Source organism: Pyrus communis, chromosome 15 (assembly GCF_963583255.1).
Source record: "Pyrus communis chromosome 15, drPyrComm1.1, whole genome shotgun sequence".
In the NCBI taxonomy this organism is placed as follows: Eukaryota; Viridiplantae; Streptophyta; class Magnoliopsida; order Rosales; family Rosaceae; genus Pyrus; species Pyrus communis.
Window position 1 is genome coordinate 9,000,551 of NC_084817.1, and position 15,143 is coordinate 9,015,693.

A 15,143-nucleotide genomic window follows, 5' to 3' on the forward strand; every position below is an offset into this window, starting at 1 on the left:
TAAAAAATAAATAAAATACCAAAAATAAAATATTTGTACACTTATATACAGATTTTATGTTCTTAGAAAAGCACAGGAAGTGTGCGGAGAAATTGCTTTGACAGAAGAAAAGGAAGCAAAACAACTACACACAACACTAAACAGGATAAGAGTTTTCGGAAGTGGATTTTTCTGGTTACTGTCTTCGCCACGTAATCACGAACTTGTCAAAGCGCGTGCTCATCATGCGTCCCTGTTTCGCCGGCGGCGTACGTTAGCCTTTTCCCCTCCCCCCTTCAAAACTCATGCGACTCACTGTTGTCTATATATATACCTCTCCACCTTTGCTCCCTCTTTCTGAACCGCTTTTTCTCCTCTCTTATCCTCCACCCCTTCCTTTAACCTGCGCGCACCCCCTCGATCTTATGACTCTCCGCCTTCCTCCTTTCAATTGATGACTACAAACCCCGTTATCTGGAAGCTCAAACGACGACGCCGACGCATCGGTGAAGGGTAATTCCGTAATTTCACCGATCGCCGACTTGAAGAAACTCCCCCAGGTTCGGTTTTTTGCGCACCATCTTAATCTAGTCCAGCCTCGAATGGATGTCCTGGTGGGCCCGACCTTCTCCGTCGACGTATCGTCCTACGGCCCTGCGCAGACGCAGGACAGCCGCCACCGAGCCGCCCTGTACCTGAATCAGGACCGAGGGGCCGCGGTGGCGGAGGAGGCCTCGTCGGACAGCTCGTCATCGATCGGAGTTCCGGATGACAGCGAGGAAGAGGAAGATTTCAAAGGTGACGACGGCGACGAGGTGCAGAGCAAGTTTAATGGCGGCGGAGGAAGTGGAGGAGGATTAGGTTCTCTGGGTTCATTCGGATCACTCGAAGAGTCTCTTCCAATCAAGTAAACCCCTCCGGATCTGCAAATTTTAATCCGAAACCGATCAAATTTATTGAATTTTCAGTTTTTGATCCGTCATGTAATTAATTGATTAACTAATTAATCACTTTTTAATTAATTTTATTTTTGTTTTTATTTGTTCAGGAGGGGATTATCCAACTATTTTTCAGGAAAATCAAAGTCATTTGCCAGCCTGTCAGAAGTGTGCAGCTCTGTGAGTTCAGTGAAGGAGGTGGAGAAGCGAGACAACCCGTTCAACAAGCGGCGGCGGGTTCTGATCGCCTCCAAGTGGTCGAGAAAATCTTCCTCTTCCTCCTCCCTCTACAACTGGCCAAACCCTAAATCCATGCCGCTGCTAGCCCTAGCCGAAGAAGGAGACGAAGACGATGACGAAGAACAGAACCGTGACCGACAAGGCGACGGAGATAACGCGTCGCAGCAATCCTCGTCGGACGAGGAGGATCAGGAGAGGAGGAGGCCCCCACATAAACTGCTAGACAGGAAGCTGAAGAGCTTCAAGTCAAAGAGTTGCTACTGCCTCTCAGATCTGCAGGAACATGATGAACAGTAACAATTTGTGCTAGTTTTTCTTTTAAATTTTAATATTTAGGGTTGTTGGAGAGGGGGGTTTGTGTTGTTTGTGTGTGGGCACTCGGAAGAAAAATATAATGTATTATATATATTTGTAGTAGCATGATTCCATTTGTGTTTCGGATAATTGTTTTTTTATACTTTATTTTTAGTGTTAATAGGATGTGGATAAGCATATGGTGATCTGCTGAATCGGATGTCATGTATAAGGACATGTTTGCCCCTCCATTCAATTATTTTGTCAGTTTATGGTATGGAATATTGGCTTTAAAACATTGCAGATCATTTATCTTCTTTCCTATCTATTACAAAGTAACAAAATCAAAAATGCTATTCTTATTATCTAGTTGTCTTATTTGTACTCTCCCTACTAAAGATGAGATTCACATCTGTTGATGAACCCAATTTTTATTTGAGATATGATACAAGTAAATGGTAAGCGTAGCTACTCAAACAGATGTACTCTTCCCCTTTTTTTTCCTTGGAACAAATGGACTGAACTTCTTATTGTGTCGAGCTGGACATCAATGTTTGACATATGTTGCTGAATCCAACTCCCTAAGAGCAGTTCCACCTCTAAAGACTTTGCACCAGCACCCAGTGCATTTATCCACTCAAGGGAACATTAATAGGCCCCATCATCTTCACCCCTAAAAAAATGTGCTGGCACCCAGTCTAAAAATGCGATAGCACAAACGATCTCCACCCCTACAAAATGCGCTGCCACCTAGCCCATTTAAAATATTTTATATATTTTTTAAAAGAATAAATAAAAAAATAGTTTTATTTTCGGATAAGATTTTTAACCAATTTTGGATAAAATTTCAAATAAACTTAAAAAAAAAACAAACTAAAATAAAATTACATACTCATCAAATAAACTTAAAAAAAACACACTAAAATAAAATTACATAAACTCCTCAAATACACTTTATTCTTCAACCACAAGCTTATTTTAATTATCTTCACATTCTTGCAATCCCCACTGGTGCTCAATCAAGTCATTCTGACGGGTTATGTGCCAGTATGGCTCTTGCACATCAGTGTACCGCTGAACGATCAATTCATTGTAACGTCCATCCCGTTCCAACGGCTCGTGTTGCACGGGATCTTTAGTCCGGTCATGAGCATAGTAGATACGTGTTCTTGAATTGTTCATCGGATCTGACTCATATTCATCGACGACATCATAATCATACTCATCTTCCACAATCATGTTGTGGAGAATAATACACGTCATCATGATGGATCGAAGAGCTTCGACATCAAACATTCTAGCAACAAACCTGACAATAGCCCAACGAGCTTGCAGGATACCAAAACAACGCTCCACATCCTTCCTACACCTCTCTTGACATTTTGTGAAGTGTTTTTCTTTTTCAGTCGTGGATGTGGCACTGTTTTGATAAACGTAGACCACCTTGGGTAAATGCCGTCTGCAAGGTAGTACGCTCCATCATATTTAGTGCCATTAACCCCATATGTGCATCTGGGCGATTTTCCTTGCAACAAATCGTCAAACACTAGAGATTGAGCAAGGACGTTTTGGTCATTCTAAGCTCCTAGAACACCAAAAACAGTTTTTCCAAGTCCAGTGCATGCAGTCGATGCTTCCAATCATGCCAGGGAAGCCTCGCATCTCACCCTTCCTCAGAAGCCTTTGCATGTCCCTTGGTGTGGGTGTCCGGAGGTACTCGTTGGTGTACAAGGCTTCAATTGCAGAGCAAAACCGCATCAGAGATTCCAAAACAATTGTTTTTCTCATCCTCGCGATCTAATCCACTTGATTTGCATATGCTCCATATGCAAGCATTCGCAAGGCAACCGTAATTTTTTGCTCTGGAAGAAGACCTAAAACACGAAAAGCATCATCTTTTTGCACAAAATATGGATCATGGTTGCAAATAGCACTCATGATTTTGTTGAACAAACTTCTTTGCATTCTAAAATGACGTCTACAAACATGATCAAGGAATACGCTGTTGGGAATAAAATAATATTCCAAGAGATCTTTACCTCGTCTTTCCCTTTTTCTATCGAAGTTTGCGGCATGTCTGGGTTTGGCTATCTGACCCACAACTTCCATGACACTGCGGGAATGTGAGGCCATCTGCCTTGTATGGTCATCATCTGAGTCCTCCTCCATTGCGAAAGCCTCATCACCACCTCCACCTTCCTCGAGATTGATCAATTCTTCTTGTTGTGCCAACAATCTTTTCTGTTGCTCCACAAATTGTTTATGCACTCTCCTTGAAAAAGACATTGTAAAAAAAAAAACTCAAGATTTAAAAAATGATGAAGATGGATATAGGGATGTATGGTTTATATGGACAAAAAAAAAAAAATTAAGGATGAGCTTTTTGGTATTTTTTTTCACACAAAAAGTATATGAAAGCTTTGGTAGAAAGTGTAGAAAATATTGAAATGTGGTGTAAGGTGGAAGATGAGGGTTAGGTATTTATAGAAAAAAAAAAAAACTTTTTAAAAAATTTTATGTATTTTTTAATAATTTTTCTATATTTTTTCATAATTTTTAATAATTTTTAATAGAGTTAATTAATCTGAACCGTTGGATTCGAAAAATATTCAAATCCAAGAGCCAAGGCGCTGCCACGTGGTCAACGGTCAAAATTTTGATCGTTAGGCCTTTTTTTATTTATTTTATTTTATTTTTTGGTGAAAAAAACGTGGACCATTGATTTGTGATCGGATTGTCCGTTTTAAAAGTCAAATTTAAATGTTTTTTACCGTTGGAAATCCAACAGTCTACAAAAACTAGCCGTTGGAAATCCAATGACACTGAAGAGGGCCACGTAGCTCTAATCCGGGTGAACACAAGTGGGCTGACAAGCGGGCCTCGCCGCCTGCACCCTTGTCTCCTACTCACGCCCAGTTGCGAGTGTGTTGCACGCGCCAGCCAAATAGGCCGACTCTGGGTCTGTCCGAAATGGGCTGGTCTGTTGCCTTTCTTTGGCTAGGTGCCAGGCTGTTTTGCGGGCTGGAGCAGATTGACAGGGTGCTGGGCCGATTTTTGGACAGGGTGCTGGGCAATTTTGTGTCTAGTGGAACTGCTCTGAAGTGTGTTGAAGAATAGAAGGGAATTTGAGGGCCTGTTTGGTACTCTACTTGAATCCAACTTTTTAAACTCAAAAACAATTTTCAAGTTTTAGGCCTTAAAAACTTGTTTGGTATGACTATTTTCAAAAACTGAACTTAAGATTAACTAAAAAATATAGTTTATTTTCTAAAAAACAAAAAGTGAGATTTTAGAGTTTTTAAACAAACTTACTCCTTTATTTTCTCTCCCTTCTTCCCCCTCACTCCAAATCTAGCTCTCTCTTTTCTTCTTTCTATCTTCCCCTTCTCTTTTTTTTTTTTGTTTTACCTTTCTCGTCTCTCTTCCAATCCACTCTCTTCATTCTCTCGGTTCTTTCTCTCACTCATTTTCCTCTATCTCCTCTGATTATCTCTCTTCTTTTTCTTTCCTCCAATCATGTCTTAATTTCTTTCCTCCTCTCTCCTCTTTCTCCCACGATCCTCTCTTTTTGGATCTCTTTGTCCAGTTTAAGTTGTAAGATTTAAATTTTTTAAATCGCATACCAAACAAGTTTTTGAGTCTTAAAAAAACTTGTTTTCAAGAAATGTTCTTAAGAAATGTTTTGAAAAATGATAAAAATTTTCAAATAGAATACCAAACAAGCTCTAAGGGATGCCTATGAGCTACTTAATGTAGTTTAGGACTCGTCAATTTGAGCAAGAAACAAAGTAGATGTTGAATGTGTGCTAAGAATCGAAGGGAATTTAGCAGATGAATATGAGCCACTTAAGCGACAATGTATTCTAGGACTCATCAATCGGAGCAAGAAACAATAAAACACGTGCACATTGAAAGCTTTTGGAGATTTTGTTAGGCCGATGGAAACGAGGAAAACGAGCAAACAATAAAACACATGAAAACAGAAACGGATGGAACTAAACAAACCTAAAAATAGTAAGCATTAGCCATGAAACCTAACTTTGGAAGTTGCTAGAATCGTTTGCTGGAGGAAGGATGGAAAAGTAATTTCATTCGATCCACTAAGATGGGGATTTTGATGAACTCAATTTGTCATACTCATTCCTTCTTGCAAGCGAAGCAACATAATATGCTTCCTTTATTTGTTGAAAGAACACATCTCGCCTACCTAATTTCCAACGAGTTTGCTAAGAACTTGAGTCAGTTCCCATATTGTTTTGAGGCAAGAGTACGTTTTCCACTACTTTATGGCTGTGTTTCTTTTAGCTATCGTGACGGGTCTGGCCGTCCTCGTCACAAGACATACTCGTTTGAAGTCGTTTTGTTGTAAATGTGATCGAGATAGGTTTTGAAAATTTAAGCTCGGCTTAGGTCTCGTCACCGAGCTAGGCCTATTCAGGCTGAACTAGAAGTATTAAAGGGTATCAAACAAGTGATATGTTTAGTATTTTCAAATGCTACATTCATTATATTTCTAGATTTCTAAAGGTAACGTTGAGTTGCAAATGTGGGTTAGTCCAATTGGTCAGGAGCAATGCGTCTGTTCTTTTGCACTCAAGTTGGAATAAATATCTTGTAAATTAGAATAATTTTATTAGAATATCGTCTTATTAAAAGTGATATATAGCTTGGGTTGGTCCAAATTCAAAAACATCAAGTTTAGGCCCTTTTCTTTTCCTATGAGCGTGTCTAAGGTGCGGACGAAGCATGCATACAAGGATCTAATGGCTGAAAATGGACAAGCTCATGTCATTGTGACCCGGTGCATTTACAAAATTTAAATTTTTTTTATTCAGTTGACGTGTTTTTGTTTGATGGAGGGAAATAGGGGGTAAGTGGGAAATAGGGGTTGGCTGTTGCGTGCTTTGAAGAGGAAAAAAGAGGGGAAGAGAGGCAGACATAGGGAGCTGGAGTTTGGAATGGATTTGTGGTGCTGGGTTTCTACTGCAACCTAGTAATCCCATAACCTAAAAAAAAAATTTGTTCATTGGGTGTATTTGTGACGACGAGGGTTTTCTCTGCCGGGGAAGAGGGGCAGAGAGAGGGAAGTGTTGAAGGGTGTGTGGTAGCTGAATTTATAGAATATTGAAGCATGCTTGGATTAGATTGAAGTTGACATGGTTGGTTCATCCACAACCTCAGAAGAAACCCAAATTTTGAAGATGAGTGTTTGAATAATTGCAGAACTTATGTTATAATGCATTTCCATTGGAGTGTGGTTTTTTTTTTCAAAATATGGGGTTTGAAACCATAATGTTGGTGGTTATCAGTGGATTTGGTTGAAATCGTGAAAGTGGATTTTAGATATATAGGTGTAAACTTTGTGCTGGCTTGTGATAAGTTGTGTTGTTCTTGTGTAACTTTGTTGCATGTAGACATTGAAGTATAATTTGATGGGGAGAGATAGAAATAGAACAAAATTGTTGTTGACAGAGAAGATGTAGATGCAGGGGATGAATTAGGTGCAAGGAGGGTTGAATTTGTGGTACCAAGAGTAGATGAAGAGTTGAAACCAAAATTGAGAATGGAGTTTGATTCGTTAGATGAAGGGTATAGGTTTTACAACAACTATGCACTTGCAGCGGGGTTTGGGATTCGAGAGCATAGTAGGAGAAAGTCCATTGATGGTGAATGTTGGTTAAGGAAAGAATTTGTTTGTTGCAAACAAGGGAAGAAGAGGGATAATGGTAATCCCAAACCTAATAAGAAAGGAAAAAAAGGAGATGCTAGAACTCAGTGCAAGGCGAAACTTGCGTTGAATAGGGGAAGTGGTTGTGAAAAGTTTGTTGTAATGGTTTTCATTGAAGGACACAACCACCCTATGTCAAGTGCGTTACACTTATTTAGATCACACCGTCAAGTTTCGAGGACAATGAAGGCGATGATTGAACAATGCGGGAAGGCCAATATTTCCACAAGTAAACAAATGGCTTTGTTGGAGGTGCAAAGTGGGGAAATTGGAAATATTGGTTGCACCCCCAAGGATATGTATAATGTGGAACAACAATTGCAAGCCCATCTAATTGGGCATGATGCCGAAATGTTGAAAAAGCATTTTGAGGATGAGAAAGAAAAAAATGATTCATTCTATTTCAAGATGGAGATTGACGAAAGCAGAACACTTGAAAATTTCTTTTGGGCAAATGCTAAGTCACGACATGGTTACGACCTTTTTGGTAATGTGATTTTGTTTGACACCACTTTCAACACCAATGCCTACGTGATGATGTTTGCTCCTTCGTTAGGAGCAGTGTTATAAAAATCGCCTAGGCACTGGGCGGTGAAGTGCCGTTGAGATTTATGCTAAAACGTTCATAAATCGGATAAGAGTTAGTCGGCCGCCTAGGCGCTATTTAGGCAGTCTAGGCGGTTTAGGCAGCCTCTCGAAGCCTCGTCGGTTCTCCGTTTTGTTGCGATCTGATGAGAAGAGAGAGAGTAAATTGGAAATCTCAGCGACACATACAAACCCCACTTGATTGTTCTAAGAATCTACCTCAGATTTCTTTGGATGATGTTGTTTGTTCGTTGGGATATTTGGAATTCTTTCGGGCTTTTGGAATGAAAGTTGGAGGTTTGGAGTAGCTTATGGAGGTAGTGTGAGAGGTCTGATGGGGAAAATAACTGGTTCTAAGAGAGAAAGGAGAAGAACAAGCGGCATCTTTGTTGAAGAGAGAGAGAGGGCGATGGAAATGAGGCTGCTTATAATACGAAAAAGAAATAGAGGCAGATGTATGATAGTATAAAACAACCCATGTGGTTATAATTAGTTGATGGAAATGAGGCACTCATAATAGAGGACAGATAAAGGTAAAGCATATAAGCCGCATGATTTGGCTTTTTAAATTAATAGATGGAAACGATGTTGCAGAAGGGAGAGAGGAGAAGAGGAAAAGAAGGGATGGGTTGGGCTGTTATATATGCTTACCATTTTATTAATTTTTGAATTTGGGTTAATAAAACAGTTCATCTTATTAAATGTAACTAGTTTTTGTTATAATAAATTTAATTAAATTTCAAAAAATTATAAATCCACCTAGTCCACCTAGGCCCCAACCGGCCGCCCAACTGGAGCCTAGCGTCTTTTAGAACCATGATTAGGCATTAATAACCACGGTCAAACCACGATATTCGGCTGTGCATTCTTGAAAAATGAAAAATCGAGAGCTTTGAGTGGTTGTTTGAAGAAATGCTCAAGGCTATGCCAGGTGAGCCATAACAAAGGCTATCGACAGCAAACTACCAACCACATTTCATCGGTACTGCATATGGCATATTTGTAACAAGTTCAATGACAAGGGTTGGGTTGGGGGAGCTTTCAAGGATTTGCATGATTTCATATGGGATATCAAAAGCAAAGAAGAATTTGAGGCAAGGTGGAAGGTGTTGGTAAAAGAATGTGAGTTCACTACTACAAAATTGGCTTAATGTGTCAGAAAGTGGTGGCAGTTTTATACTATTACTGTCAGATAAAATATTTCTGACAACATCTTTAAAAAGTGTCGGATAACAAAGTACTATTATTGCTTATATCTGACATTAGAGCACTACTTTCTGACAATAATAATGAAGCGGGCCCTTAACTTCACAAGATTTATTTTTAAAATATTTTTAACCAATTCTAGCGGCTATATCCGACATCAGTCAGTAATGTGTCAAATTATATTATATTATTTTCAAATTTTTAATACTAACTCTGGTTGTTATATCCGACACAAATATTTTCAAATTTTTTACACTAACACTGGCGGTTATATCCGACACAATTATTATTTTATTTTTTTAAATCCTGGCAAATTTTGGGAGCGAATTTTGGGGGGGATATTTCTCACCATTCTTTACATTGAAAAGTGTGATGTCGGTTCTATCCGACGTCAATAGGAAAGTATGCTGGAAAATTTTTTACATCGCTGTTGGTTTTAACCGACAGTACTACTAATTCTACATAATAAAACCCATCTCCCTCTTCCTTGTGCCGCTTCCTTCTCCCTTCCCCAATTTCTTCTCCTTCCCACTGCATTCATTTCCTCTCATCCTTCTTTCCTTTTCCTTCTCTTCTCCCATTCTCCTCTCTCATTTTCCCTTTTTTCTTTTCTCCCCTTCTCCTTCATTTCCCTTTCATTTCCTATTCTTCTTTTCGGTGTCTCTTTCTTCTTTTCTCCCTTTTCTTCTTTTCATTTTATCTTCATACCATGATTTTTTATCCACTTCATCCAGTTCCTCCATCACTCACTCTATGACAGTCATCGATCTCATCTTCCCTTCTTCTCTCTCTAATATGACAACACAGGATTTACGCCAAACACCAGGAATGTCACGGTTTCCTGCTCCTGTTTTCTATTGTGTGTAAGGGATTTTGCTTGTCTAAGGTAATTAGTGAGGGATTTTGTTTCAACATTTTCAAGTTAACTAAAAATTTGTAGTTCCCTAATTTTATTATGGTTTTGTAGTTTTTGTTCAATTCAATCTATTTTTATGACTAATTTGCTAATTATCAAATTTCTCATACATTGTTCTGTTTAAACCACATTTATTTTTATCTAATTTCTTAATATTTAGTGATGTTTTTGGCATCAATTGCTGTTGAAATTTTGTTAATTCATGTTTTCTCATGTGATGGATTGTTGTTTTGTAGTGAAGAGTACCGAAAGAAGAAAAGGAAAAGAGAAGGGGGGAAGGGGGAAAGGAGAAAGGTAGCACCGATAGAAGAAGAGGAAGAAAAGAAGAAAAGGAAAAGAAGATAGGACAAAGGAAAAGTCATCATTATGTTTTCTTTATTTTGTTGTATAAACACTTTGTTTAATGACATATATTGCTAGAGAACATTACCGATGGAAGCATTTATGTCAGATAAGGAATTTTATTTTTAAAATGAGCATCGGTGTCGGATAAGGGAGCATTTTTGTTTATTTTTTTTATTTTTATCCAAAACATAAATTTGGTTTTGTTTACTTTTATATTTATATATATTTTTTATTATGTTGGTTATATGTGACAACATTGTTGTGACATCCCACATCACCCAGGGGAGTGATCCTTATATGTATATTCCCATCTCTACCTAGCACGAGGCCTTTTGGGAGCTCACTGGCTTTGGGGTCCGTTGGAACTCCGAAGTTAAGCGAGTAGCACACGAGAGCACTCCCATGATAGGTGACCCATTGGGAAGTTCTCGTGTGAGTTTCTAGAAACAAAACCGTGAAGGCGTGGTCGGGGCCTAAAGCGGACAATATCGTGCTACGATGGTGGAGCGAGCTCAGAAAGTGGTCCCCCTGGGCTGGGATGTGATAATTTGGTATCAGAGCCTAACCCTGGCCGTGGTGTGCCGATGAGGACGTCGGGCCCCTAAGGGGGGTGGATTGTGACATCCCACATCGCCCAGGGGAGTGATCCTTATATGTATATTCCTATCTCTACCTAGCACGAGGCCTTTTGGGAGCTCACTGGCTTCGGGTTCCGTTGGAACTTCGAAGTTAAACGAGTAGCGCACGAGAGCACTCCCATGATAGGTGACCCATTGGGAAGTTCTCGTGTGAGTTCCCAAAAACAAAACTGTGAAGGCGTGGTTGGGGCCCAAAACAGACAATATTGTGCTACGGTGGTGGAGCGGGCTCGGGAAGTGGTTCCTCCCAGGTCGGGATGTGACAATTGTCTTTATATCGGATAGGATTTCGCAACAACTAATGTCGCCTATAACCAACGAGTGTATTAATGTCACTTGTATCCGACACTATTCTCTTGGCGGATTAAGAGTCCTATCCGACAGCAAAAGCCTTTTTGTGACGCATGCAATGCTGCCGATTCTTTTATCCGCCACTACATGAATTTTTGTCGGATTTTTTGCTAATATCCGACATAAATAGGCTCTTCTTGTTGTTTTTTAGAATGACAATACTGGGTACTTTTGTAGTAGTGGCTGGTTGATAAAACGTGGCTTCAGGACATTTATGACTTACGTGCACAATGGTTCCAACATTTTGTAAACATGTTTTTTCTGTTGGAATGTCAAGCAGTCAGTATGCAGAGAGTGGTCATTCCTTTTTCAAGCAATATGTGCACATGAAGCATTCTTTGATTGAATTCATCATTCAGTTCAATCGAGCCCTTGGACGGCAATGTCAGAAAGAGGTGGTTGGTGACCATAATGATGAAAACCGTACCTCTTTATTCGCACGCTAATGGAAGAGCAAATGGCCAAATTGTACACATGGTTTATGTTCGAAAAGTTTCAAATAGAAAATTTGAAGCGTTTGACTTATTTCTTGAAGGAGCAGTCCGAGCACAAGAATGACCCAGTGTATGAAGTACTTAAGAGGGATGCGAGGGTGACAAAGATGAAGAGCTTGGTGTTTGATACGACCTCGAGTGACGCTAAATGCAGCTACAAAGATATGGATTTTCAGGGACTTGCTTGTCGACACATATTGGCTTATTTGAGAATGAAACAAATGGAGTTGCTGCTAGAACACTGCATACTGAAAAAATGGCTGTAAACTGCCAAATGCGGCATTGTTTTGGACACGAAAGGGAAGGAAATGGGCAAACACGCTAACAATTCTACCGTGTCCAAAAGAGCTCAGTTTTTTTAAAAAGCTTCAGATGTGATTGACAAGGCGGTGATGTCAGAGGAAGGTACAACATTTCTATCCCAGACTTTGAAAGCGTTGGATACGAAGCTGAACTGCTTAAGTGATGGTAACCGCGATCGTAAAAGAATAGACTGTAGAGGGGGCGAAAAGTTCCCAACCCGAGGTGCTTAAAGATACCATTCAAGTTAAAAGAAAAGGGGCGTCAAAGACAAGTACAAAAGAGAAGCAAAGTCAAAATTAGAGACGCATGTACGTAGTGACATAATTTTTTCTGCCAAATTTTCTTCTGTTGATGAAAATTCACCACTTAGTAGTCCAACTTGCAGTTATTAATATAGTTATTTTTTTATCACCAAATATCTGCTCATATTATTATTTCTGAATGATAACTATAAATGTAATACGTTAAAAAAATGTAAGATCGTAGATTCATAATGCAAGAATAATTTCTCACAAATGCTCACAAGTATTCATAACACAGCCCTTGGTTTCTATTACTGGCACTGCTTCATACGCCAAAATTTGGTGATTCATAAACACTAACAAACATGATAAAACCTTTATCAGACATACATAAAATGTCATACAAATAATTTTGCTTCACTAAGGGTGTTTTTGTGTACCACAGTGATAGGTTGAGTTTGAAATATTAGACCTTCAATTTTTATTGGCTCACTGGGGGTGCTTTTGTGGCCAACAGAGAGGGCTACAATCATCTTAAACCATGGTTGTTTTTGTCAACTGAGCATAAGACCACTACTCAAAATTGGCCTACATAAGGTGTGACACTTTATGAGTGTTTATGAATATTTATGACACAATATGAACATTTCTTCCAATAACATTTGAGAGCTGTTAGGATGATTGAGTGGAGTTACTGATTCAGCACACATGTAAGGACAGTTGGGAATTAACAATGCAAGGACATGTAGGCATTAGATAGAGATGTGAGAATGGGAGTTTATTAACTGTCTTGATAGGAAGTAAGTGATGAATTAGGTGAAAACGTGGGACTAAAATCCTTTTTTTTTTCTTTTTTTTTTTTCTGCCTTCTACAAAAGCCGACAATTTTGGAGGGAAAAGGATCCCAATACTTTTCAAACTCGCTTGCAGGTGGCGATTGTAGTATCCACGTGGTGGGGGTCAGATAATGCCCTATGGAAAATTGTATGAATAATGATTTTTTTCTTTTTTATTTATTTATTTTTTTTGCATAGAAACTCAAAGTAAAAAAAATAAATAAATAACTGTGAAAAATCCCCAAAAATTTTAAACATGCTCAAGATGTCATCTTGTACGTGATGAACACAGGCGTATGCCGTAGTGGAGTTTTTTCACGATCGAAACGCAAGTGAATAGCAGTTTCACTAGTTTAGCTATAAGTTTGTAAAAAATAAAGTAATTCATAAATGGGAAAAATGTGAAAAATTAATAGCAACGATCGTATGGACAAGGGATAAAACTTTCGTGAATGATGAATGGCCAACCTACATACGGATCATGGAGAATCCGTTACGACCAATGCTAATCGTCGGATTATCGTTTATGATTACAGCTTTTTTGCTCATCACTGTAAGGGTTTCAGGGTAACTTTTTATTTTCAAAGTACAATATTTAGGGGCCTGGAAAAGATGAACGGTTTAGATTGTTAGCATCGAATTCGGAATTTTATAGTTTGCTGAAATATTGCCTGATGAAAGCGCAAACGAATACTTTAAACCGACGGTTATTATCAACCATTGACCAATCTGCACAATAGGTACCGGTTTTCAAATACCATCATTCATGAAAGTTGTAAACGTCGCGGTGACGAAGTTTTACAGTAATTTTCCCAAATTTTAACTGCCATAAATTAGTTACTAATTGATTTTCAATGTTAGTCCCCATGTGAAATTATTATTGACGGGTGTTTCGATCTTTTAATGCAACCATTTTGACCCACCTCATATCATGTGCAATGACAGCCTAAACATATCGGTAATTTTTTCTCATTTTGCCCCGTTTGGGAATTTTTTATTATTAAATTTCATGAACAATATCATGTTAACACATTTTAATCCATGTGGAAAACCTTGAAGGCATTATAGTAGAGGGACAGAATGTGTGAGGTTGCGTGGTAATAGGTGGGGGCAAATCTCAACCATCCACATGGTCAATCTCGCAGTTAGCAACAAAAAATGTCCCTTTTCGTAAACTGTTGGGTTTCTTAACAGGCACAATGATAAGCACACACGTAATGGTTTAGGGTTTTCGAGTCATAACGTTTCACAAGCCATAAAAAAAAATGCCTGTTGGGAAGACGTGTGTTGAGAATAACTGTCATGATTGCCACACATTGGAATGCAGACCTTTCGCGTTCTTCTGGATGTCACTATAACCCTATATTTATTGGTTGTCACATTTGTCTGTCTTCACATAACTCAAATACTCCTTTAGCATTATTGAAAAGCCAACCTGCAAACTGCACGTTACTATTTGGCTTCAGCAATAGCACTAAACTTGGCCCTTACTACAACTTCTTTCCATCCACAACGATCAATCTCCATGCCCCAACTTCTTTCCTAGGCAAACCCATTCCCACTTCCTAGCCTAGGGGAAGGCCCAGTTGTCGTCCGCAATGACAGCTGAGTGTTCAAAGTTGAAAGGGGTGTCACAATGGTTGACACCGATCTCTTCTCCACCGCGAACATTGAGCATATAAAGCAGTAGGTTTTGATGAGGAGGTCGTTCAGGAAACTCAAGAATGCCGAGTCATACACACCGAACTAACTCTGTTGTTTGGTGAAGCTGTTAAAAATCCTTTCTTTATCGACCATTTCGGCTGGAGTTGGTTTGCATTAAAGTTCACCAACGAGGATAAATTGGAAGGGACGTCTGTGGTTTATAAAGGGCCAGATCTTCCACTTACAAAGGTGGACGACAGACTTTAAGAAATCAGACCCTATACCTTACTTGATGGTATGGGTTAAAATCTCTCAAATACCAATGCAATATAGGGAGCTAAACATCTTGAAGACTATCACTAAACCCATCGGCGACCTTCTTAGGCTTCATGACCTTTATATTA

The 15,143-nt window shown here is 39.1% G+C and overlaps 2 protein-coding genes across 2 annotated transcripts; both read left to right on the top strand.

Annotated features, from left to right (window-relative positions):
* The first annotated feature begins 446 nt into the window (after window positions 1–446).
* On the top strand, window positions 447–1,598 carry LOC137717759 (protein OXIDATIVE STRESS 3 LIKE 4-like). Its single transcript, XM_068457226.1, has 2 exons — window positions 447–886; window positions 1,028–1,598. The coding sequence occupies exons 1-2, from the start codon at window positions 582–584 to the stop codon at window positions 1,452–1,454; spliced, it is 732 nt and encodes a 243-aa protein (XP_068313327.1). The 5' UTR covers window positions 447–581; the 3' UTR covers window positions 1,455–1,598.
* Window positions 1,599–4,421: 2,823 nt separating this feature from the next.
* LOC137717017 (protein FAR1-RELATED SEQUENCE 5-like) lies at window positions 4,422–7,749 on the top strand. The gene is made up of 2 exons (XM_068456338.1): window positions 4,422–4,552; window positions 6,924–7,749. The coding sequence occupies exons 1-2, from the start codon at window positions 4,422–4,424 to the stop codon at window positions 7,747–7,749; spliced, it is 957 nt and encodes a 318-aa protein (XP_068312439.1).
* Window positions 7,750–15,143: the final 7,394 nt, after the last annotated feature.